At 47.6% G+C, this 25,558-nt stretch overlaps 1 protein-coding gene across 9 annotated transcripts in view; it reads left to right on the top strand.

Annotated features, from left to right (window-relative positions):
- LOC126253610 (cuticle protein 21.3-like) overlaps nt 1-25,558 on the top strand; it is a 112,473-nt gene that overhangs the window by 9,386 nt on the left and 77,529 nt on the right. For 2 of the 9 annotated variants that reach the window (XM_049955068.1, XM_049955070.1), the window contains exons 1-2: nt 10,012-10,081; nt 11,701-11,931. The exons of 2 other annotated variants lie outside the window; for them this stretch is intronic. In XM_049955068.1, the coding sequence (XP_049811025.1) occupies nt 10,070-10,081; nt 11,701-11,931 (243 nt within the window). In that variant the 5' untranslated portion in view covers nt 10,012-10,069. Of the gene's footprint in view, nt 1-10,011; nt 10,082-11,700; nt 11,932-22,593; nt 22,663-24,462; nt 25,017-25,558 lie in introns of those variants that run through there. 5 more of the 9 variants (XM_049955064.1, XM_049955061.1, XM_049955074.1 and 2 more) reach the window with 4 other exon arrangements.

Genomic DNA, 25,558 nt, shown 5'->3' with positions numbered 1-25,558 from the left:
GTATCTTCAGTGACGAATCACCCAACTGCCAGACGCAACCGTGGCACCTCCGTCTCAGACGACGGTTTTACTGATCACCTACGCATCAGAGGTCTCTTCTCTTACCACCGGCCGCCACCATTCGTACCATGTACCGGTGACCCTTCCTGCTGCTACGGATAACGCCGCGGGTCGAAACGCCTCGCTCACAGCCTGACGCTACTCCGGCGCCACTACCAACAGCGACGACTTCCGATCCCCACAAGCGCGATCATACGGACGCCCTTCACGTGACGTTCCCGCGACGGCCTTCCTCCCAAAGCGCCACGCCTCCCTTCCGGTATGCGACACAGAGGGACGAACCCGCAAACAACGTTCACCTAAGAGGCGCAAGAGTAGGCGCTGTACGGTCTCGGAACGAGACGGATCACCTCCCCCTGGTGCTCCAGAGGCCGACCGACAAGACGCCGACTGTGGCTGTGTCGATGCCTATTCTACTGGCTCGCCCAGGTGCTCCTGAACCAATGGACTCCACCGTTGTGACTGCCGCTGAGACGTCCTCCGCCCCACGACCAAAGTGAAACGTACGATCACCACAGCAACAGCGCCTTCAATGGCGTGGAGTGACGACGTCGACGAAGGCCCGGACCACACGCTGGGGACAGAGTTACCCCAGACGGAAGCCTCGTTAAGCCGCTAACAATGCCGTCAGGTGGCGTACGGCACGACTCGTAGTTGCCTCGCCCCTCTTCATCCTCCGCTGGTGGATTTCCCCTCCACGGCGGTGTACGGCTCCAAACCTACCGAGCAGAACTTTTCGGACCACCGTGAAACTTCAAGTCCTTCGAGAGATGATATGGCCGTTGGACGTCAACATCGCACTACTACAGGAAGTACACTTGGCCACACTTTCAGACGTCGCGCGATTTAACACTTATCCTTGGGGTGACCACCTGGGACGCAGCGTAGCCATCTACGCCATAGAAGGCATTCCAGTGGCCGATACCATATACCTTCCATCCGCTAGAGGCTTCGCCGTCACCGTCGTAGGTACGCGTATTGTCAACATTTACGCTCCGTCAGGCTCCACACGCAGACGCGACAGGGCACTCTTCTACTCAGAAGAAATTGCCTCTTTGTTTCTTGGACGCTACGGCCATTACTTGCTGTTGGGGGGGGGGGGGGGGGGATTTTAATTGTGTCTTTGCCGGCCGGGGTGGCGAGGCGGTTAAAGGCGCTACAGTCTGGAACCGCGCGGCCGCTACGGTCGCCGGTTCGAATCCTGCCTCGGGCATGGATGTGTGTGATGTCCTTAGGTTAGTTAGGTTTAAGTAGTTCTACGTTCTAGGGGACTGATGACCTTAGAAGTTAAGTCCCATAGTGCTCAGAGCCAGCCAATTGTGTCTTGCACCCTAAGGATCAAGCGCCCCACTACAACACCTGTCAATAGCTGCGTCTTTTCGTCCGAGATCTGTTGCTCCGCGACACTTGGGAAGTTCGGCACGCCGACGCGCCTGGACATACTTACCAAGCCGCCTTGATAGGATTTACGTCTCTCGGGAACTCACACCTGTAAGCCAAGGTAGAGAACTTTTCGGACCACTGTGCCTACATCTGCAACATTCTCCTCCCACAGCAAGTGGTCTGGTACAGTCGTGAACCGTGGAAGCTAAACACCTCCTACCTTCATGATCCCGAATGTCTTCAACGTGTTAGCGAGACACGGGCCACCTGTGACCGGCGCTTACGCAAGTACTACACGACTTTGACCTGCTGGCTAGAATGTGCCAAAACTGCCATTCCACGTACCTTCATTCAGTATGGCAAGGAAGTAGCTAAGTGGCTCCGGCACACTACCAACTATTTCTACGCCGTTCTCCGCGACCTGGATACCCAACCGCGCACCCCCAACACCTAGAGGGAACACAGCAGGATTAAGGCGCAAATTGTAACGTTGACACGCAGTAGACAGCAGGGGGAGATGTCAAGATTCGGTGGAACAAGAACATCCCCCCATGCATCATATGACCTCCCATAGGAAGCATCGACCACAACGATTCATCATCGAGATCTACACCTGTCACGCCCAGCAAGTTACTTGCCAGGCCGAAATCGTCAATGCCTTTGTAGACCACTATCGCACAATGTACCAGGAGGAGACTACCAACAACCACGCTGCGGAATCTGTGTTACCACACGTAAGTCGCACCCCCGCCAGTGACGAAGCGGACGAGTTGATACAGCCAGTTACGCGTGGCGAAGTCAACGATGCAATTAACAAAGGTGCTCTGAACAAGTCACCTGGTGTCGACGGATTGCCGATAGAATTTTATCGCGCTTTCCTCGCACTAATGGCGTCACGGTAGACGACGGTGTTTCATGAACTTATGACGATGGGGAACGCCATACCGCCGTCCTCATGAACTTATGACGATGGGGAACGCCATACCGCCGTCCTCTGTCACGGGAAATATTATACCCATCCTCAAAACGACACCGGGTGTGACGACAGCACATTACCGTCAACTGACTCTGCTTAACGCAGACTATAAAATCTTTACACGCCTGCTGGTGACGCGATGCCGCAAAGTCCTGCCTAGCGTTCTAACCTCGGAACAGACAACTCCAGGAGGCTCACAAGGTAACCTCCCCATCGCAGCCCCCTCAGATTTAGTTATAAGTTGGCACAGTGGATAGGCCTTGAAAAACTGAACACAGATCAATCGAGAAAACAGGAAGAAGTTGTGTGGAACTATGAAAAAAAAAGCAAAATATACAAACTGAGTAGTCCATGCGCAGGATAGGCAACATGAAGGTGACACTGAGCTCAGGAGCGCCGTGGTTCCGTGGTTAGCGTGAGCACCTGCGGGACGAGAGGTCCTTGGTTCAAGTTTTCCCTCAAGAGAAAATTTTAATTTCTTTATTTTCGCAAAGTTATGATCTGTCCGTTCATTCATTGACGTCTCTGTTCATTGTAATAAGTTTAGTGTCTGTGTTTAGCGACCGCACCGCAAAACCGTGCGATTAATAGACGAAAGGACGTGCCTCTCCAATGGGAACCGAAAACATTTGGTCGCAAGGTCATAGTTCAACAGATTCCTCCATAGGAAAACACGTCTGATATATTCTATACGACATTGGTGCCGGCATGTGCGTCACATTACAGGAATATGTTGTCAACCCACCTAACTTGTACACTTGGCGAATGCATAAAGAGATTCTTCTACCTTGCCCGATTTAGGTTTTCTTGTGGATGTGACAATCACTCAAAAAAGTGATGAAAACGTAAGAGTTTGTCACATAAACTGCAACAAATGAATGCAACAGTTTCACAGTCGTACAGTTTTCCCTGTGCTCTGTCAAAACATATGTTTTTAACGTTTTCAGATTATTCCGTGTGTAGACCGTCGAATCCTGCATATATCCAAGAAGATCTGTCCTGGAATTTTGGAGAGCGAAATTGATTATGTGTGAGTGCCTGAACTTTGATAATTGTCTGAAAACAAAAAATTAAACTCTTCACTCGAGGGTAGACTTGAACCAAAGACTTCTCGCTCCAGAAGTGCTCACGCTAACCACGGGACCACGGAGGTCCTCAGCTCACAGTATCCTTGATGTTGCCTATCCTGCGCATGGACTACTCAGTTTGTATATTTTGCTTATTTTTTTCATAGTTCCACACAACTTCTTCCTGCTTTCTCGATTGATCTGTGTTCAGTTTTTCAAGGCCTATCCACTGTGCCAACTTATAACTAAATCTGAGGGGGGTGCGATGGGGAGGTTCCCTTGTCAGTTAATATACAAACGGCCACAGGACAATGTCGTGATTTAATAGCACTGGCAGCGGCGTGCAGACTCCGCACCGCGGTGGTTGCCATTGATTTTGACTGCGCATTCTAGAAGGTGCAGCAGTTCCCAGTGATGAGTCGATTGGGTTTTCCACCAGCCTATATCGATGTCATCCCGCCCCTGTACGGCACCGCCGAATCGCTGATTCAGGTTAATGGCCATATGACAGGACCAGTGGCGATCCGGCGTTCCGCAAGGCAAGGCTGCCCACTTTCGACCCTACTCCATGCCATAAAGCTGCAGCTACTCATCAGGGGTCTGATGATCCACCTTTCTGGTGTCACTTTGCGACAGCACAGCTTACGATGACGTGCCTATGCGGACGACCTCCTCCTCTCGGCCCGCTTATGGAATGAAACACAAACGGTACTTGATTTGATATCAACGTACGGAACTGCACCGGGCCGTAACATGAATGTGGCTAAATCCGCGATGTCCATTGGACGCGGCCTCTCACACGACGAATTAGCACCTCTCCCGTGTGTACAAAAACCACGATACTTCGGTATCATTTGCACCTCCACCGTGAGCCGCTCCGCTGCCAACAATTTTCGGCGTAGATTCCAAATTATACGCACGGCAGTGCGACAAAGTCTCCTCCGTCGACTCGATTCTTTACAACGTGTCCAGTACCTCAATCAACATGTGGCGTCCAGAATGGTCCACATCGCACAGGTCCTCCCGCTGCCATCAACTATTGGACGCAGCCTTCAGGCTGCTTTCGGATACTTTCATACGGCCGGTACGCTCTTTAAGGTCCGCTACGAAACGCTCACCCCTCCCCCGCGAGCGGAAGGCCTCGGCCTTGTCAATGTGCGTCTCCGAGCGGCGTCCTTGTACATGTCCACCAAACACAAGCAGTGGCACGGGGGCAACTCCCTTACGCGCAGCTTGCTGGAAATTCTTGTGCCCGCGACCATAACACCACCAGTACCAGTCGGACACATCAAGTACCATCTGAAGCACATTTCTGATTTCATCATCGAGTTCAGTTACGCTCACACACACACACTTACCGACCAAACGTTCTCCACGATCTAAAGATTTTTGCTCCTCGTTACTTCGTTACATATCCAGCAACAGTATCGGACTCAGACATCCGTCCAAGCGGTGGCCCACGGTTTGGCGTCATATCCACCAGCCTTTTCTTCCCTCCAACGTACGGGCAACATGGTACCACGTCGTAAGTGGAAAATTCACCACAAATCAATGGCTTCAAGCCATCGAACTAACTGACTCTCCACTTTGTTCCATTTGCCACCTCGTGGATGACAATGTCCATCAACTGACTTGTGCTGCCACCAGTGACGTCTGGAAACTTGCCCGACAGTTCGTTGCCTGTTACCTCCACGTTCCGCCGAATTCAATTGACCTCTGGACTTTAATCCATCCTGAGGATACTTATTTCCCCGCCACCAAAAATCATGCGATTTTATGGATCAACGGATGGATGATGACCTACATGTATAATATTGGAGAAAAATCACGTTTTGATTTCTGGCAGTACTTACAAACCGCCCACAGTGAAGTTGAGCACCGACCGCGCTACCGCGCCTCCTTCGCCAATTACCTACACGCGATATTTACGTCACCCCCGCTAAGTTGGTTGGTGCCACACGCCGACTGCACTCCCCCCCCCCGCCCCCTCCCCTCCCTTGCTGACATCTGAGACTCTTCACACTACTTTCTATATTGTCACCCAAAGTGGAGTAGGCGCACGGACACGTGCCTCCTTTCTTTTATGCACTATACCAGAGTACGCTGGTGACTCCACCAACTCTACTGTCTATTGCTTCACACCTCTTAGCTTACATTAGTATTATTATTATTTCTTTCCTACACCTTGTTAATTTAAAAAAAAAATTGCTCGCCTTGTTCGAGTATAATGTCTCATGTTATTTCCTCCGAAAGGATGGCATTTCTGTTGTATTTAAGCTTGGACCAGTAAAGATATTTTGTTCATTTACCCAGTTCCTGGTAAAAAAAATATCGATAGAACGTCTGTCATGTAAGCAGGAGATCCCAGGTTCGACTCCCTGCGAGGGCACACATTTTCACCTGTCTCCGTTGATATATATCACAGCCCGTCAGCAGCTGAAGATATTAATATACAGGGTAAGTCACCTAACGTCACCGCTGGATATGTTTCGTAAATCACATCAAATACTGACGAACCGGTTCCGCAGACCGATCGTGAGGAGAGGGGCTAGTCTAATTATTTAATACAAACCATACAAAAATGCACGGAAGTATGTTTTTTAACACAAACCTACGTTTTTTTAAATGGAACCCCGTTAGTTTTGTTAGCAAATCTGAACATATAAACAAACACATAATTAGTGCCTTTTGTTGCATTCTAGAATGCTAATTACATCCGGAGATATTGTAACCTGAAGTTGACGCTTGAAACCTTCGACGTTCAGTTGGGTGTTGTAACAAACACGGGCCACGGTCGGCGAGCAGCATCTGCAGGGACATGTTTACGATGACGACCGTGTTTACGAGTGTGGCTGCAGTGCACTGTTGTGGTTTGGTCTAGCTGTCACCGTGTCCGCATGTAGCGCTTGCTGCTATTGTTATTCTGCATTCGTCTCCGCACGCAGACCAACTGTAGTACACCGTGTTACCAGACGTCTGTGATAGTGTAGTGTTGTAGGAACTGTGACCATGGTGTATTCGAACTCTGAAAAGGCGGAGATGATACTCATCTATGGCGAGTGTCGACGAAATGCAGCTGAAGCCAGCTGGGTGTATGCAGAACGGTACCCGGACAGAGAGCATCCAACGTGCCGCACATTGCAAAACATCTACCGCCAACTGTATGCAATAGGTATGGTCGTAGCACGCAAACGGGTCCGTAACAGGCCCGTCACAGGAGAAGCGGGTGCAGTTGGTGTGTTAGCTGCTGTTGCCATGAACCCACACATGAGTACACGGGACATTGCGAGAGCCGGTGGACTGAGTCAAAGTAGTGTCATGCGCATACTGCATCGTCTCCGCTTTCACCCTTTCATGTGTCGCCACATCAGCAATTACATGGTGATAGACTTTAATCATCGAGTGCAATTCTGTCAATGGGCATTAACAGAGAATGCGTTGCAGTTCTACCTGTTTACCGATGAAGCGGGTTTCACAAACCACGGGGCAGTGAATCTACGGAACATGCATTACTGGTGCGTGGACAATCCTCGCTGGCTCAGACAGGTAGAGCGACAGCGACCGTGTACTGTAAATGTATGGTGCGGAATCATTGGCGACCACCTCATTGGTCCTCAATTCATTGCAGGGGCCCAAACAGCTGCAACATACATCACGTTTCAACAGAATGATCTGCCAATGTTGCTCGAAAATGTCCCACTGGAAACGCGTCGACTTATGTGGTATCAGCATGATGGTGCACCTGTACATTCCGCAATTAACACTAGGCTGACCCTTGACAGGATGTTCGACGGGCGTTTCGTAGGACGTGGAGGACGCATAAATTGGCCAGCCCGTTCTCCTGATCTTACACCTCTGGACTTCTTTCTGTGGGGTACGTTAAAGGAGAATGTGTACCGTGATGTGCCTACAACCCCAGAGGATATGAAACAACGTATTGCGGCAGCCTGCGGCGACATTACACCAGATGTACTGCGGCGTGTACGACGTTCATTACACCAGAGATTGCAATTGTGTGCAGCAAATGATGGCCATCACATTGAACATCTATTGGCCTGACATGTCGGAACACACTCTATTCCACCCCGTAATTGAAAACGGAAACCACGTGTGTACGTGTACCTCACCCCTCACGGTAATGTACTTTTGCGTCAGTGTAAAAGACCAATAAAAAGGTGTTAGCATGTGGACGTAATGTGCTGTTTCAGTTTCTTCTGTACCTAATGTCCATCACTGTTCCCTTTGGATCCCTACATAATTCGGTGCTCTCCGATACACACGATCGAACAGCGGAGGAGTGGTACTCAAGCGTCAACTTTAGGTTACAATATCTCCGGATGTAATTAACATTTTACAATGAAACAAACGGCACTGACTACGTATTTGTTTATATGTTCAGATGTGCTAACAAAACTAACGGGGTTCCATTTAAAAAAACGTAGGTTTGTGTTAAAAAACATACTTCCGTGCATTTTTGTATGGTTTGTATTAACCAATTACACTAGCCCCTCTCCTCACGTTCGGTCTGTGGAATCGATTCGTCAGTATTTGATGTGGTTTACGAAATATATCCAGCGGAAATATTAGGTGACTCATCCTGTATAATTCGAAGAACAAGAGAGGGTTGGGGTCAAAAATAATTTAGTGTCTTAAGTAATGCAGGTACAGATAAGTAATAACCCTGACAACATAGCTGTTGATCTCAGTGTAGAAGTAAATTCAGATTTTGTAATTAAAACCGTGAGGAGTCCAGTTACATGTGACTGCTTAAAAAGAATAAGTTTAGAAGAGGTTGTGTTAGCTTAAAAGTGGCATGTACTCCAGAGAGGTACAAATATTTTAAGGAACTTACCACAGAATTATTGAATGTGTGCTGGTTCGACGATAGATAGAGAGTGATACAATGAAAGTTTGGCGGACATATCCAAACTGTGGTAGGAGGTCTAAGCAAAGTTTGAATAAATATGGTGAGGAAATGATTAGCAAATCATAAAAGACAGTCATCATATGGAAAAGAAGTAATATTGGTTAAGTGTTGGTAGAGAATATGCATTATCAGAAGAGATGTACGTTGATATGTGGTACTACGGGATATCTTGAACAGAGTGATGGATATTGGTAAACGGTAACCTCACTACTGTCGGGAGGAACTAAATATTGTGATAAGCACCACGAAATGTGTAACCCAGGTGACATAGTAGAGAAGCGATCATTCATGAGAAAGGAATCCCCAGGGCGTTCACTACCCTCTAGTGAATATGTGCAGTTGCGTGCATAGGACTCCAAGTTGTTGCAGTGCTCTTTCTTTCTTTAGTTTTCTGCACTGTTTTCTAATCTTATTCTATCCTTTGTATCTGTCAAAACAACTCGTTAACTACATAAACTATCCAGAGTAGAAATCAAGAAGATGTAATCGGATATTAAAATATTCCCCAAATGAGACATAATTCATGGTGGTGATGATGATGAATCGATAAATTACTGATAGACTAAAACGGCAAGGATAAGCTAAAAGCTTGTGACCCGGTTTATGTAGGAAATTTGGGAGTTTTGATGAAAAGCAAGGCTGGTATAGTTGTGTGGCAATATTTATATAGTTAAATTTGGTTTGGGCTTTATAATTTCAACAGGAATAATGAAGAATCCCGGCAGCGGAACCGTAACACACGTCACTATCCGAACAAGTCACTTGAGCCACAAAGCTCATTTGCATTTTGCTATGCTAGCTGCTCTTTGTTTACGGTATTTTTCTTATTCATACTGCCGTGGCAGTGGTATTTCTGATACTTGATTCGTTTTATTTCCAAGAAATGTTCTTCGTATTCAATAATTCATATGTTTTTAGTTACTGTAAATCGAAATAGTTTTTCCTAATGTTGGAAATTCTCGTGATAAAAACTGTATGTTTTTTAATCTTCAGAAAATCACCAACAACAGTGAGTTACACTTGCCTTGTTACTAACGACGTCTGTAGCATTTTCAGTTTGTTCTTGGTCAATGTGATCACCTCGTCTCGAATTTCGTTTTTTATCCATTGTACTCATTCATCTGATAAAGGTCTTTGTTAGACTTCTTTCCTCATCCGTTTATTTAGTCCTTCATCAGTGACACGTCAGTCAATTTTTTCAGGGGATGCTCAGGATGTGAAACAGAACCCCACGATCAGGCAGCATCTTAGCTCGTCCTGTACAATAGCTGAAACTATTAGCAGCTGAATACTGGCCGAAAGTGCTGCACCAAGTGCTTGAATTACTATTAACGACTGATATCAAAGATAAGACAGACGCTTGGGGTTTCATAGTATATTTTTGAGCCTCTCATGTGTAGTGAATAAGGGTATAAACGTGTGTACGGTATATGAAGCTGTGTGGCACACCAGGAATGCGACAACGCAACTACCGGCTTGGGCGTCATTCAGTGGTTATGGCCGACCAGCGGAAGGTCGGCTGCACTACTTTCACGAGCCTCTGCCGCCGACCTCCTGGGTATATATACGGGTCATCTGCAGACGTCGGCACAGTCCAGCAGGAGCAGCAGCCGCAGCAACAGCAGCAGACGCAGTCTAGAAACCTCTACCACCAACATGAAGTGCCTGGTGAGTGCGGTTCACCGTGGTGTGTTGTAACAGTGGAGTTTCTAGAACAGCGCGAGGAATGCGTTATGGACCTGCCTGTCTTTCACAAATAAATTGTCATTTTCGAAACAGTCTCGGTTTCAGCGGATCAGGTAGTCTTCTACTGTAATTAGCTGTACAGCTGCACTGGATCATGTAGATGACTTACAGAAGAGACCGTTGACAACGGAATGGAATCGATACTGCGTCCCATTACATGACTCTATGTGATTTAAACCCACACAGTTTCACATGAAAGTACCTTTGGACGGTTGTTCATCTATTTTTCATCTCTGAAAAGCCAGAACCACGACGATAAAGTTATCCAAAATGAAACAGAAACAGTTGCAATGTTACTGTAAATAACAAAGCGCCGTTTTATTATCGATGCAAGGGGGAAGCTAATGTGACAGAGACCTTCATAGAAAAACACTATTTAAAATTTTGTGTTATCAGAGTAGTTGATGTACCTACAGAGACTGTGATTTGATGCAAAATGGTCCTACTAGAACAGCATTTGTCACTAAATACAAGAATACCGCTTTTTGAGACAATGTCTTAGTTGCAAGGACCTTGTAGCAGGGATGCTGAAGGATATACGGTACTATGAATTTGTCAAAAATTAGAAGGGTGAAGAATAAGAAAGTCCACGAAAGAAAGAGATCTTACCAAGGATCTGTAAGAATTCAGCACATAAATTCTGTAGTTTCTTTGCTTTCAGTTTGCACTTTTCCTACAAAGCCTGTGACGCAGGGTGACAAAGATATCGATAACGTAAAGAGGGCAATGTCGTACCTAGGTAGAGCAAGTTTATCAAATTTACTTATTCCGTTTTATTGTGTGTCCTTCCTGTGATGTACAGTTTGCAAATAAGTCTTAAGAGCTGTGTTCTGTGCGCAAATGGTTTACCATTGCAAAAAGCATGTAAATGAGCGTGCGGCATTGTTGGCCTGGAGTCCCCCATTCGGGGAAGTTCAGCCGCCGAGGCCAAGTACTTACTGCATTCGACGCCACATTGGGCGACCTGCGCGTCGGATATGGGGATGAAATGATGGTGAGAACAACATAACACCCAGTCCCTGAGCGGAGAAAATCTCCTACCCCAGCCGGGAATCGAACTTTGGGCCCCTTAGCGTGGCATTCCACCGCGCTGACTAATCAGCTAACAGGGGCGCACTACACAAAGCATGATCGACAGCACTCACCTGGGCTACTTACAGCAATCATCTTATACACATATAGGCAGTGTTACAATAGTTATGGAATCATTACTGATCATTCACTACAGTTATAGCCCTCTTCGTACATGGCATTACTGCACTACTTATGAGAATGTTACCACATAGTAGCAGTCAGCAGCAGATGCCACACAAGAGCAATCTCGCCACAGTAACAAGATAAGACGAACCGCTGACATCAATGTTTGAAAAAAATTTCGTCTTTTTGTAAAAACTGACAGCATATAGTAACATACTCTTAGGCTACTATCGAAGGTATAGTTCTTAGCTTGCGAGTAGGGATAAACTAATGATTTAAATGTAAAGTACAATGAAAGTAATTGCGAGATTTTGCATTGTACAACAATAATGTTTCTATTTCAGATCGTCCTGAGTGCTGTTGTGGCTGTGGCCCTGGCCAAGCCCGGCTTCCTGGGGGCGGGCGTCGCCGCCCCCGCCTACGCCGCGGGCCTCGCTGCCGCCGTCCAACCCGCCCCTGTCTATGTGGGCGGCATCCACCCCGGCCTCGCCGCCTACGGTCCGGCTAACATCGTCGTCGGTCCCGGCGGCTACAACCTGGACACCCCTGACGTGGCCGCCGCCAGGGGCGCCCACCTAGCCGCCGTCGCCCAGACGAGAGCCCGCGACGCCGCCATCAACGGCGCCGCCCTCGCCGCCGCCTCCGCCGCCGCCTACGGCGCCTACGCCGCCCCTGCCGTGGTGGCCGCCCCTGCCGTCGCCGCCATCGCCCCCGCTGCCTATGGTGGACCTGGGGCTGCGTTCCTGGCTGCCAAGGCTGCTTACCATGGTTAACCGGTCACAACCAAGGCTTTCCTGTGGAACTGCCAGACTGTGCCGTTGTTCAACGCCTTCGCTGCTCAAGAGGCTAGTGTAACATCTGTTGTACAAATCACTTCTAAATAAACCATTTTTTTATTAAATTTGCTACAATCTTGTTTTTATACACGGTTTTATACCTTATTTACCAATCAAGTATACACACGGAATGAAACTATGGGCGGTGAATTGAACGCCGTCTCCGCACTGGTCGCCGACCCCACTGAGGTTTCCTCGCCGCATCTGGTTTGGTGGCCGCTACTGGGGCTCTTGCTGCTCTCTGGGCTGCCTATCAGGGTTAACGAGGGAGATCTGTGGGAAATTCCTGATCCCACTGACTACCCAAATAAGTGTAGAACAAAAACATTTTTTTTACTTCTTACCATCCATTTAGAATCCCACATTAACCTAACCATTCTCTCGACCGCGGATACAAAATACTACGGCTTTAGTGTTTCCCGTCACCGATGCACCACGTGCGGCGGCGCGGTTCTTTCCGTCCCTTTACGACGAACCTGCACCTACCTGTGAACATTGTCTCAGCAGATCGTCTGTAGAGAAGCCGAGTGATACCTACTGTACTTCGACGTGAACCAGGCTGCAATTAAACTCACTAATCTACGTTTCGGGAGAAAGTTTTCATATGTAATGAAATGTTGGAAACTTTGTCCTCAATTAATATATTCTGAAACTTAGGTGAACAAGTATCACTGCCAAGCCCGTGCTAGTCTTAACACAGTCACTCACAATCCCTTTCACTCACGTTAGCAAGTTTATGGTGTTGTATTTCCCGAAAACGTAATAGCTACAAAAATATGGATTGTTTTTGATTGAGAATGCTCGCCAAATATTAAGTGTGTTGGTACCAAATGCCGTCAGTTTTTACCACCGACTTGCTCAATTCGCCACGCGGAATATATGTCTTTTTTCAACACATAATTCACTTAAAAATTCCGAAATTTCTACACCCCCACTGGAATAATTATGCCCTCACTTTACCACAGTTTTTATGTATGAATCACTCCTAGATCTGGCACCTTATCATTTCCATCGGAACTACTACTACACACGTCCGAACTGTTTCATGGCTAGGCTCCGACTCCTCTCTAGAATACTCTAAGTCTTCTCTACCAGCAGAGAAAGGCGCGCGAAGAATATTGCTTTACCATTGGTCAGTTTACTCAACAGCCAATAGCAAAACAACATTGTCCCGCGGCAATCCGCGCATTTGCTCTGTAACCAATCACAAAATAGTAAACCTAACGACTGCACTTTTTACCGACGTAATTATCTAATATGCTGAAGTTTTGCTTATGCATAAAGTTATTTACTATTGTTATTTATACCTGAATTAACTTTCCCTTTACCGTAAACTAACTTTACAAATCTATTCTACAAAAATCCCCTTTGTCCATATCCATACTTCTTCGAAATGTTCCCACACTAAATCCTACTTCATAACTCCTTAAACAATTATCATCATATTAACCTTAAATCACACCCAGGCATCATTCATACTGCTAAAACACATTTATAACATTTTACACACACAAAAAGACATAATAACACTTTATGAAAATAGTAGAACAGTTTATGAAAAACATTCTATTACATTAGTGCACTCTAGTAGGCACAATTGAAACTAAAATCACTGTCACCCTATCCAATGTTGTCCTCTATCGGCTGATACATAAACTACGTGCGCGTCCAGTCTCGCGTCACTATCCAGCTCTGAGACACATCTCCCACTTAACCGCCTCCAAGGCAGGCTCGTTACACGGCGCTACGCCTCACCCTGTTCCACCAAGAGCAGTTTTGCGGTTACTCGGTTATGGGTGTAATACAGCACTCTAAGGGTTGTGTACATCAGTCAGTAAAAACGGAACTCTTATAAGATCACTAGTTCTCTATCTGTCCGTCTCTCTGGCTGTCTGTATGTCAGAGTGTTTAAAACCCCTTTTTGTCATATACTGAGGTCTAGGCTCCCTCGACTGTGTTACGAATTTAAACTTCTAAGTAAATGAAATCAGAAGATGGCCAGTTTCTGATAGTTGAAAACTCACTTACCAAAACCTCATTTACTCATAGTCCTTCCTAAAGAGGAATGAATTAGTGCGTAATTCGATCTAAATATTTCATCTGAAATACCATCGTCGTCAGCAAAATCTGTACAGCACATACTGAAGCCAACTGGAATGCCAGCGTCCCAGTGCCAAACACAGTGATACCAACAACCAGTCCGCCTTCAGTAAGTGGCGGGGGAGTGGATTTCCTACCAACCATGGCCTACCACACCCGTACAACTGTACACATCGTTGACCCCTCATTCCTGATTTTATATCCATGGATGAAAATTCAAGTTAACTACAGCCTGGGACTGCATAGGCAGCTTTATGAAAGCTTCCTCTAACATATGAGCAGGCGACACATTGCATGCCATTCAACATCAAACCACTCATGAGAAGAAAACAAAAGTGAATCACATAAACATAATCGCTTAAACAATCAGGGTACTTGAGGTTCAATAAGGGATGAGCGTTGAAAACTAAAATAACACATGTTGTCAAAAATGGTTCAAATGGCTTTGAGCACTATGGGACTTAACATCTATGGTCATCAGTTCAAAAATGGCTCAAATGGCTCTGAGCACTATGGGACTTAACATCTATGGTCATCAGTCCCCTAGAATTTAGAACTACTTAAACCTAACTAACCTAAGGGCGTCACAAAACACCCAGTCATCACGAGGCAGACAGTTTGTCCACGCCTTCTCCATAGCACACTGGTACCACAGTAACCGAATTACAGTGAAATTATATAGACAAGTCACGACCTGACGATCTCTCTAAAGTTCACGAAAGTGGAAGGAGACTTCGGACATGTCCGCAAGAAGAGACACAATATCCATATAAGTATATAGTTCTGGCAATACCGGCCATGACATTCCTCTTCTATGCAGATGCACACATAATACCCGAAATCTTACGGGACATGGTAAGAATGTCTTCCACGAGTAATGAGTGTGTTGGGTAGGGACACTACGAATGTAGCGTACGGAAATATAAGGTGAGAATGTGTGTCTCGAGGGAGGCGTGCGCGAGATACTCCCTGCAGTCGCAGTATCCTCTGCGCCCTGTGGGGCTCAGTCAGTCCGACTTCCACCGCCGTGCAGTGCGGACGTGTTGTTTGTTTTCCGCTTGCGGAGCAAGCACGGTCAGTGCTGTTTACATTTCAGCGGCCGCCACTCACGTGTCGCTTACGTGTACTAGAACCATGGCCAACTGTTTTATAAAATCAACACTACGACTCACCTTCTGCAACGATTATGCACGATCACATGACTTGGAAGTGGAACGCTTCCTACGCGACGTTGCTTAAATCCCAGCTTCCAACATCTTGGGCATGCATTTGTCCATATTAACCAGTACGGTTTAAGTCAAAGTCGTCAATGACGTGGTGTGTGAAAGAATACTTTGTGACACCAAACACGGATTACGCTTTTGCCATGCCGACTGAAATATCAGTGCAGTCACTGTCGGCTATGCAGGCTTGGGAATGCGCACCATACGAGTTTTCGAACTCCCGTTCGAGCTCTCGGTGGAAGACGTTACCGCGGCTTTTCACCACTATGGCACTGAAGACGGTCACACTGCCGAACGCTGTGTGCAGTTCCAAACGTACCCCGTTCTTAACGGTGTACGACAGATCACCACCGATCTCCATCGCCACGTGCCATCTTACCTGCAAATTAGAGGGTGCCGCGCGGTCGTCACATACGACGGCAAAGCCAAGACCTGTTCCGGCTGTGGCAAAGAAGGCCACCTCAGATCTGAGTGTCTTCAGCGACGAATCACACAATTGCCAGCCGCTGCCGTGGCACCTCCGGCTTCGACGACGGTTTTATCGATCACCCACGCATCGGAGCTCTCTTCCCCTCCCACCGGCAGCCACCAGTCGGACCATGTACCAGTGACCCTACCTGTTTCTGCGGATAACGCCGCCGCCGGGATCTAAACGTCGCGCTCGCAGCCTGACGCTACTCCTGCGCCACTACCCACAAGCCCGATCATATGGACGCCCTTCACTTGACGTTCCCGCCACGGCCTTCCTCCCAAAGCGCCGCGACTCCCTTCCGGCTTGCGACACAGAGGGACGATCACGCAAATAACGTCCGCCTAAAAGGCGCAAGAGGAGGCGCCGTACGGTCTCGGAACGAGGTGCTCCAGAGGCCGTCCGACCCGACGAGGCGTCGGAGAACCTGCACGCCGACACGAATGACGACAACGTCATTGCCGACTGTGGCTGTGTCGGTGCCTACTCTGGTGGCTCGCCCAAGTGCTCCTGAACCAATGGCCTCCACTGTTGCGACTGCCGCCGAGACGTCCTTCGCCCCTACGACCGAAGTGGAACGTACGATCACCACAACAACAGCGCCTTCAATGGCGTGGAGTGAGGACGTCGACGAAGGCCCGGACCACACGCTGGAGACACAGTTACCCCAGACGGAAGCCTCGTTACGCCGCTGATAACGCCGTCAGGTGGCGCAGGGCACGACTCGTTATTGCCTCGCCCCTCTTCATCCTCCGCTGGTGGAGTTCCCCTCCACGGCGGGGTACGGCTCCAAACCTATCGCGTAGCGACGATCAACACTAACACCATTAGCTCACTCGTGAAACTTCAACTGCTGCGAGAGATGATACGGGTGTCGGACGTCGACATCGCACTACTACAGGAAGTACACTTGGCCACACATCCAGACGTCGTGGCATATAACACTTATCTTTCTCCTGGTGATACCTGGACGCAGCGTAGCCATCTGCGCCCGAGAACTCATTCCAGTGGCCGATATCACATCCTTTCCAACCGCTAGAGGCATGGGTACCCGTATTGTCAACATATCCGCTCCGTCAGGCTCCACACGAAGACGCGACAGTCCATTCAGAAGAAATCGCCCCATTACTTCTTGGACGCTGCAACCATTACTTGCTTGGGGGTGATTTTAATTATGTCTTGCACCCTAAGGGTCAAGTGCCCCACTAAAACACCTGTCAAGAAATGCGTCTTGTCGTCGGAGATCTGTTGCTGCGCGACACTTGGGACATTCGGCATGGCCACGCACCTGGACATACTTACCAGACGAGTCACTCCGCAAGCCGCCTTGATTGGATTTACGTCTCTCACGAACTTACACCTGCAATCTAAGGTGCAAAACCTTTCGGACCACTGTGCCCACAACTGCAACATTCTCCTCCCCCAGCAAGTGGTCTGGCGTAGTCGTGCACCGTGGAAACTAAACACCTCCCATCTTCATGATCCCGAATGTCTTCAACGTGTCACCGAGACATGGGCCACCTGTGATCGTTGCTTATGTACGTACTACACGACCTTGACCTGTGGCTGGAATGTGCCAAAACTGCCATTCGACTTACCTTGTTTCGGTACGGCAAGGAAGTAGCTAAGTGGCCCCGGCACACTACCGACTAATTCTACGCAGTTCTCCGCGGCCTGGATGCCCAACCGCCTATCCCCGACACCCAGAGGGAACGCAGCAGGATTAAGGCGCAAATTGTAACGTTGACACGCAATAGACAGCAGGGGGCGATGGTGCGAACCCGATGTCAAGATTCGGCGGAACAGAACATCTCACCATGCATCCGATACGAAACATCGATGACAACGACTCATCACCGAGATCTACACCTGTCACGCCCAGCAAGTCACTTGCAAAGCCGAAAACGTCAATGCCTTTGTAGACCACTACCGCACAATGTACCAGGAGGAGACTAAAAACAACCACGCTGCGGAGTCTGTGTTACCACACGTAACTCACACCCCCGCCAGCGACGAAGCGGACGAGTTGATACAGCCAGTTACGCGTGGCGAAGTCAACGATGCGATTAACAAAGGTGCTCTGAAGTCAACTGGTTTCGACGGATTGCCGATAGAACTTTAACGATCTTTCCTCGCACTAATGGCGTCACGGTGGACGACGGTGTTTCATGAACTTATGACGATGGAGATCGCCGTACCGCCGTCCTCTGTCACGGGAATTATTATACCCATCCACAAACCGACACCAGGGGTGACGACAGCACATTACCGTCGCTTGACTCTGCTTAACGCAAACTATAAAATTTTTACATGCCTCCTGGCGACGCGATGCCGCAAGGTCCTGCCTAGCATTCTATCTCCGGAACAGACTACTCCGGGTGGCTCAGTTAATATATAAACCGCCACAGGAGAATGTCGTGATTTAATTGCACTGGCAGCGGCGTGCATACTCAGCGCCGGGATGGTTGCCATTGATTTTGACAGCGCATTTGATCGTTTACTGTTCCCATTATTGAGTCGAGTGGGTTTTCTACCAGCCTTTATCGATGTCATCCGGCGCTTGTACGGCACCGCAGAATCGCTGATTCAGGTCAATGGCCGTGTGGCGGGACCAGTGGCGATCTGGGGTCCCGTAATGCAAGGTTGCCCTCTTTTCGACTCTACTCTATGCCATAAAGCTCGATCTACTCATCGGCGGTCTGACGAGCCACCTTTCTGCTCTCACTTCGCGACAGCACAGTTGTCGATGACGTGCCTATGCGGACGACCTCCTCCTCTCCGCCCGATCACGGAATGAAACGCAAACGGTGCTTGATTTGATATCAACGTACGGAACTGCACCGGGCCGTAACATGAATGTGGCTAAATCGACGGGGATGTCCATTGGGTGCGGCCTCTCACACGACGACTTAGCACCTCTCCCGTGTGTACAAAAACTACGACACCTTGGTATCATTTGCACCTCCACCGTGCGTCGATCCGCTGCCATCAATTTTCGGCGTGCACTCCAAATTATCCGCACGGCAGTGCGTTAAAGTCTCCTCCGTCGACTTGATTCTTTACAACGTGTCCAGTACCTCAATCAACATGTGGCGTCCAGAATGGTCCACATCGCACAGGTCCTCCGACTGCCATCAACTATTGGACGAAGACTTCAGGCTGGTTTCGGGTAATTTCATACGGCCGGTATGCTCTTTAAAGTCCGCTACGAAACGCTCACCCTTCCCCCGCGAGCGGGAGGCCTCGGACTTGTCAATGTTCGACTCCAAGCGGCGTCCTTGTACATGTCCACCATGCACAAGCACTGGCACGGGGGCCCCTCCCTTACGCGCACCTTGTTGTAAATTCTTGTGCCCGCGGCCTGAACGCCACCAGTACCAGTCGGACACATCAAGCACCATCTGACGCACATTTCTGATTTCATCGTCGACTTCAGTTATGCTCACACACACACTTACCGACCACGCGTTCTCCACGACCTAAAGATTTTTACACCCCACTGCTTCGTTACATATCAAGCAACAATATCGAACTCGGACATGTGTCCCAGAGGTGACCCACTGTTTGGCGTCATATCCACCACCTTTTCTTCCCTCCAACGTCCGGGAAACATGGTACCACGTCGCAAATGGAAAATTCGCCACAAAATAATGTCTTCACGCCATCGGACTGACGGACTCTCCTCTTTGTTCCATTTGGCACCTCATGGATGACGATGTCCACCAACTGACTTGTGCTGCCACCAGTGACGTCTGGAATCTTGGCCGACAGTTTGTTGCCTGTTACCTCCACGTTCCGCTGAATTCAATTGACCTATGGACTTTAATCCATCCTGAGGATCCTTATTTCCCTACCACCAAAAATCATGCTATTGCATGGGTCAAGACATTTATGATTACCTACATGTATAATGATCGAGAAAAATCACGCCTTAATTTCTGGCAGTACTTACAAACCGCCCACAGTGAAGTTGAGCACCGACCGCGCCACCGTGCCTTTTTCGCCAATTACCTACACGCGATCTTTACGTTACCACCGCTCAGTTGGATGGTGCCACACATCGAGAGTACTCCCGCCCCCCCCCCTCCCCCAACTCTCCCCTGCTGACATCTGAGACACTCCCCGCTGCTTTCAATATCGTAATCCATAGTGGAGTAGGCGCATCGACACGCGCCTCCTTTCTTTTATGCACGATGCCAGAGCACGCTGGTTATTCCCCTAACTCTACTGTATATTGCTTCACACCTCTTAGCTTACATTAGTATTACTGTATTTTCCCTACACCTTGTTAATCAAAACAAATTGCTCGCCTTCTTCGAGCGTCATGTCTCCTGTTATTTCAGCCAAAAGGATGGCATTTCTGTTGTATTTAAGCTTGTACCAATAAAGATATTTTGTTGATTTATCCAGTTCCTGGTAAAAAAAAAGATGGATAGAGCGTCGGTCAGGTAAGCAGGAGACTCCCTGCCAGGGCACACATTTTCACCTGTCCCCGTCAGCAGCTGAAGATATTAATATATAATTGGAAAAACAAGAGAGGATTTGGGACACAAATAATTTAGAATCTTCTGTTATGTTGGGACAGAAAGGTAATAACACTGACAACATAGCTGTTGATCTCAGCTTCTGTTGTAAATCCCGTCAGGAGTCCAGTTACATGTGACTGCTGAAGCCGGCCGGAGTGGCCGTGCGGTTATAGGCGCTACAGTCTGGAACAGCGAGACCGCTACGGTCGCAGGTTCGAATTCTGCCTCGGGCATGGATGTGTGTGATGTCCTTAGGTTGGTTAGGTTTAAGTAGTTCTGAGTTCTAGGGGACTGATGACCTCAGACGTTGAGTCCCGTAGTGCTCAGATCCATTTGAACCATTTTTTGACTGCTCAAAGAGAATAAGTTTAGAAGAGGTTGTCTTAGCTTAAAAGGGGCATATACTCTAGAGAGGTACAAATATTTTAAAGAACTTACCACAGAATTACTGAATGTGTACTGGTTCGACGATAGATAGAGAGTGATATAATGAAAGTTTGGCGGACATACCCAAACTGTGGTAGGAGATTTAAGCAAAGTTTGAATAAATATGGTGAGGAAATGATTAGCAAATCATAAAAGACAGACATCATATGGAAAAGAAATAATGTTGGTTAAATGGTGGTAGAGAATTTGCATTATCAGAAGAGATATCGGTTGATTTGGGGGACTATGGGATATCTCGAACAGAGTGATGGATATTGGTAAACGGTAAGCTCACTACTGTCAGGAGGAACTAAATATTGTGATAATCACCAGGCGACATAGTAGAGAAGCGTTCATTCTTGAGAAAGGAATCCCCAGGGGTTTCACTACCCTTTAGTGAATATGTGCAGTTGTGTGCATATAGGACCCCAAGCTGTTGCAGTGCTGTTTCTTTCTTTAGTTTTCTGCACTGCTTCCTACTTTTCCCCTGTCCTTTGCATCTGTCAAAATAACTCGTTAACTACCTGAACTATCCAGAAACGAATCAAGAAGATATAACCGGATATGAAAATATTCCACAAATGAGACATAATTCTTGGTGAAGATGATGATGGATAAATTACTGATAGACTAAAACAACAAGGATAAGCTAAAAGTTTGTGAAAAGGTTCATGTAGGAAATTTGGGAGTACCGATAAAAAGCAAGGCTGGTAAAGTTGTTTGGCAATATTTATATAGTTAAATTTGGTTTGGGCTTTATAATTTCAACAGGCATAATGAAGAATCCGGCAGCGGAACCCTAATACACGTCACTATCCGTACAGGTCACTCGGGCCACAAAGCTAATTTGTATTTTGCTATACTAGTTGCTGTTTGTTTACGGACATTCTTTTCATTCATATTGCTGTAGCAGTGGTACTTCTAATACTTGATTCGTTTTATTTCCAAGAAATGTTTTCCGTATTCAACAATTCATTTTTTTTTCTTAATGTAAATCGAACTAGTTTTTCCTAATGTAGGAAATTCTCGTATGTTTTTTAATCTTCAGAAAATCACCAACAACAGTGTGTTACACTTACCATGGTACTAACGACGTCTGTAGCATTTTCACTATGTACTTGGTCAATGTCATCACCATGTCTTGAAATTTCCTTTTTATCCACTGTACTCCTTCGTCTGATCTAGGTCTTCGTTAGACTTCTTCCCTCACACGTTTATTTAGTACTTCATCACTGGCACGCCAGTCAATTTTTTCAGGGGATGCTCAGGATGTGAAACAGAACCCCACGATCTGGCAGCATCTTAGCTCGTCCTGTACAATAACTGAAACTATTAGCAGCTGAATACTGGCCGAAAGTGCTGCACCAAGTGCTTGAATTACTATTAGCGACTGGTATCAAAAATAAGTCAGACGCTTGGGGTTTCATAGTATATTTTTGAGCCTCTCATGTGCAGTGAATAAGGGTATAAACGTGTGTACGGTATATGAAGCTGTGTGGCACACCAGGAATGCGACAGCGCAACTACCGGCTTGGGCGTCATTCAGTGGTTATGGCCGAGCAGCGGAAGGTCGGCTGCACTACTTTCACGAACCTCTGCCGCCGACCTCCTGGGTATATATACGGGTCATCTGCAGACGTCGGCACAGTCCAGCAGGAGCAGCAGCAGCAGCAGTAACAGCAGCAGACGCAGTCTAGAAACCTCTACCATCAACATGAAGTGCCTGGTGAGTGCGGTTCACCGTGGTGTATTGTAACAGTGGAGTTTCTTGGACAGCGTCGAGGAATGCGCTAACAACCTGTCTGACTTTCACAAATAAATTCATATTTTCGAAACAGTCTCGGTTTCAGCAGTTCACGTAGTCTTGTACTGTAATCAGCTGTATAGCTGCACTGGATCATGTAGAGGATTTACAGAAGAGATCGTTGACAACGCAATGGAATCGATACTGAGTCCAATTACACGACTCTATGTGAGTTAAACCCACCAAGTTTCAAATGATAAAACCTTTAGACGGCTGATCATTTATTTTTCATCCCTGAAAAGCCAGAATCTTGACGATAAGGTTATCCAAAAGGAAACAGAAAGAGTTGCAATGTTACTGTAAATATAGAGGCGTCGTTATGTTACTAATGCAACGGGGAAATTTATTTGACAGAGAAAACAATGGTTCAAATGGCTCTGTGCACTATGGGACTTAACGTCTGAGGTCATCAGTCCCCTAGAAATTAGAACTACTTAAAGCTAACTAACCTAAGGACATCACAAACCTGCGACCGTAGCGCCTAGAACCGCTCGGCCACCCTAGTTTGACAGAGACCTTCGTAAAAAAAACTATATAAAAGCTTTGTGTTATCAGAATAGTTGCTGAACGTACAGACACTCTGAATTTCTGAAGAATGGTCCAACTAGAACAGTATTTGTCATTAAATGCAAGAATACAGTTTTTTGAGTCAGTGTCTAAGTTGCAAGTACCTTGTAGCAGGGATGCTGAAGGATATCCAGTACTATGAATTTGTCAGAATGTAGGAGATTGAAGAATATGATATTGGAATATATGATAAATTAATGGGGGAAAGCATATTAGGATAAAACTGCACAAAAGAGTGATATCTTACATAGGATCTGTAACAATTCAGCATATAAAGTATCTAGTCTTCTTGCTTCCAGTTTGCACTTTTCCTACAAAGCTTGTGACGAAAGGTGATAAAGATATCGATAGCGTAAAGAGATAAATGTTGTACATAGGTACCGCAAGTTTATGAAATTTGTTTACTCTCTTTTTATAGTGTGCTATTCCTGTGATGTACAATTTGCAAATAACACTTAACAGCTGTGTACTGTGCGCAAATCATTTACCATTACAAAATCATGGAAATGAGCATACGGCATCGTGGGCCTGAAGTCCCCCATTGGGGGAGTTCAGCCACCGGTGCCAAGTACTTACTGCATTCGACGCCACATTGGGCGACCTGCGCGTCGGATATGGGGATGAAATGATGGTGAGAACAACACAACACCCAGTCCCTGAGCGGAGAAAATCTCCTACCCCAGCCGGGAATCGAACTTTGGGCCCCTTGGCGTGGCATTCTGCCGCGCTAACCACTCAGCTAACTGGGGCGGACTACACAAAGCGTGATCAGAAGCACTCACCTGGGCTAATAACAGCAATTACCTTATACACATAGTAGCAGTGTTACAATAGTTATGAAATCATTACTGATCACTCATTACAGTCATAGCCCTCTTCTTACATGGCCATACTGCACTACTTATGAGAATGTTACCACATAGCAGGAATCAGCAGCTGATGCCACACAAGAGCACTCTCGCCACCTAAACAAGTTAGGACAAACTGCTGACATCAGTGTTTGACAACAATTTCGTCTTTTTGTAAAAAGTGACCATATAGTAACATACTTTGGCTCTTAGGCTATCATAGAAGTTATAGTTCTTAGCTTGCGAGTAGGGATAAACTGATGATTTAAATGTAAAGTAGAATGACAATAATTGGGAAATCTTTCAGATCGTTCTGAGTGCTGTCGTGGCCGTGGCCCTGGCCAAGCCCGGCTTCCTGGGGGCGGGCGTCGCCGCCCCCGCCTACGCCGCGGGCCTCGCTGCCGCCGTCCAACCCGCCCCTGTCTATGTGGGCGGCATCCACCCCGGCCTCGCCGCCTACGGTCCGGCTAACATCGTCGTCGGTCCCGGCGGCTACAACCTGGACACCCCTGACGTGGCCGCCGCCAGGGGCGCCCACCTGGCCGCCGTCGCCCAGACGAGAGCCCGCGACGCCGCCATCAACGGCGCCGCCCTCGCCGCCGCCTCCGCCGCCGCCTACGGCGCCTACGCCGCCCCTGCCGTGGTGGCCGCCCCTGCCGTCGCCGCCATCGCCCCCGCTGCCTATGGTGGACCTGGGGCTGCGTTCCTGGCTGCCAAGGCTGCTTACCATGGTTAACCTGTCACAACCAAGGCTTTTCTGTAGAACTGCCAGACTGTGCCGTTGTTCAACGCCTTCGCTGCTCAAGAGTCTAGTGTAATGCTGTCTGTTGTACAAATCACTTCTAAATAAACCCTTTTTTTATTAAATTTGCTACAATCTTGTTTTGATACACGGTTTTAAACCTTACTTACCAATCAAGTATACACACGGAATGAAACTATGGGCGGTGAATTGAACGCCGTCTCCGCACTGGTCGCCGACCCCACTTACGTTTCCTCGCCGCATCTGGTTTGGTGGCCGCTACTGGGGCTCTTGCTGCTCTCTAGGCTGCCTACCAGGGTTAACGAGGGAGATCTGTGGGAAATCCCTGATCCCACTGACTACCCAAATAAGTGAAGAACAAAAAACATTTTGTTTACTTCTTACCATCCATTTAGAATCACACTTTAACCTAACCATTCTCTCGACCACGGATACAAAATACAACGGCTTCAGTGTTTCCCGGCACCGATGCACCACGTGCGGCGGCGTGGTTCTTTCCGTCCCTTTACGACGAAGCTGCACCTACCTGTGAACATTGTCTCAGCAGATCATCAGTAGGGGAGCCGAGTGAAACCTACATTACTTCGACGTGAACCAGGCTGCAATTAAAGTCACTAATCTACGTTTCGGGAGAAAGTTC

Source organism: Schistocerca nitens, chromosome 4 (assembly GCF_023898315.1).
Source record: "Schistocerca nitens isolate TAMUIC-IGC-003100 chromosome 4, iqSchNite1.1, whole genome shotgun sequence".
Taxonomy (NCBI): Eukaryota; Metazoa; Arthropoda; class Insecta; order Orthoptera; family Acrididae; genus Schistocerca; species Schistocerca nitens.
This window is presented reverse-complemented; position numbering and strand designations above follow the sequence as displayed.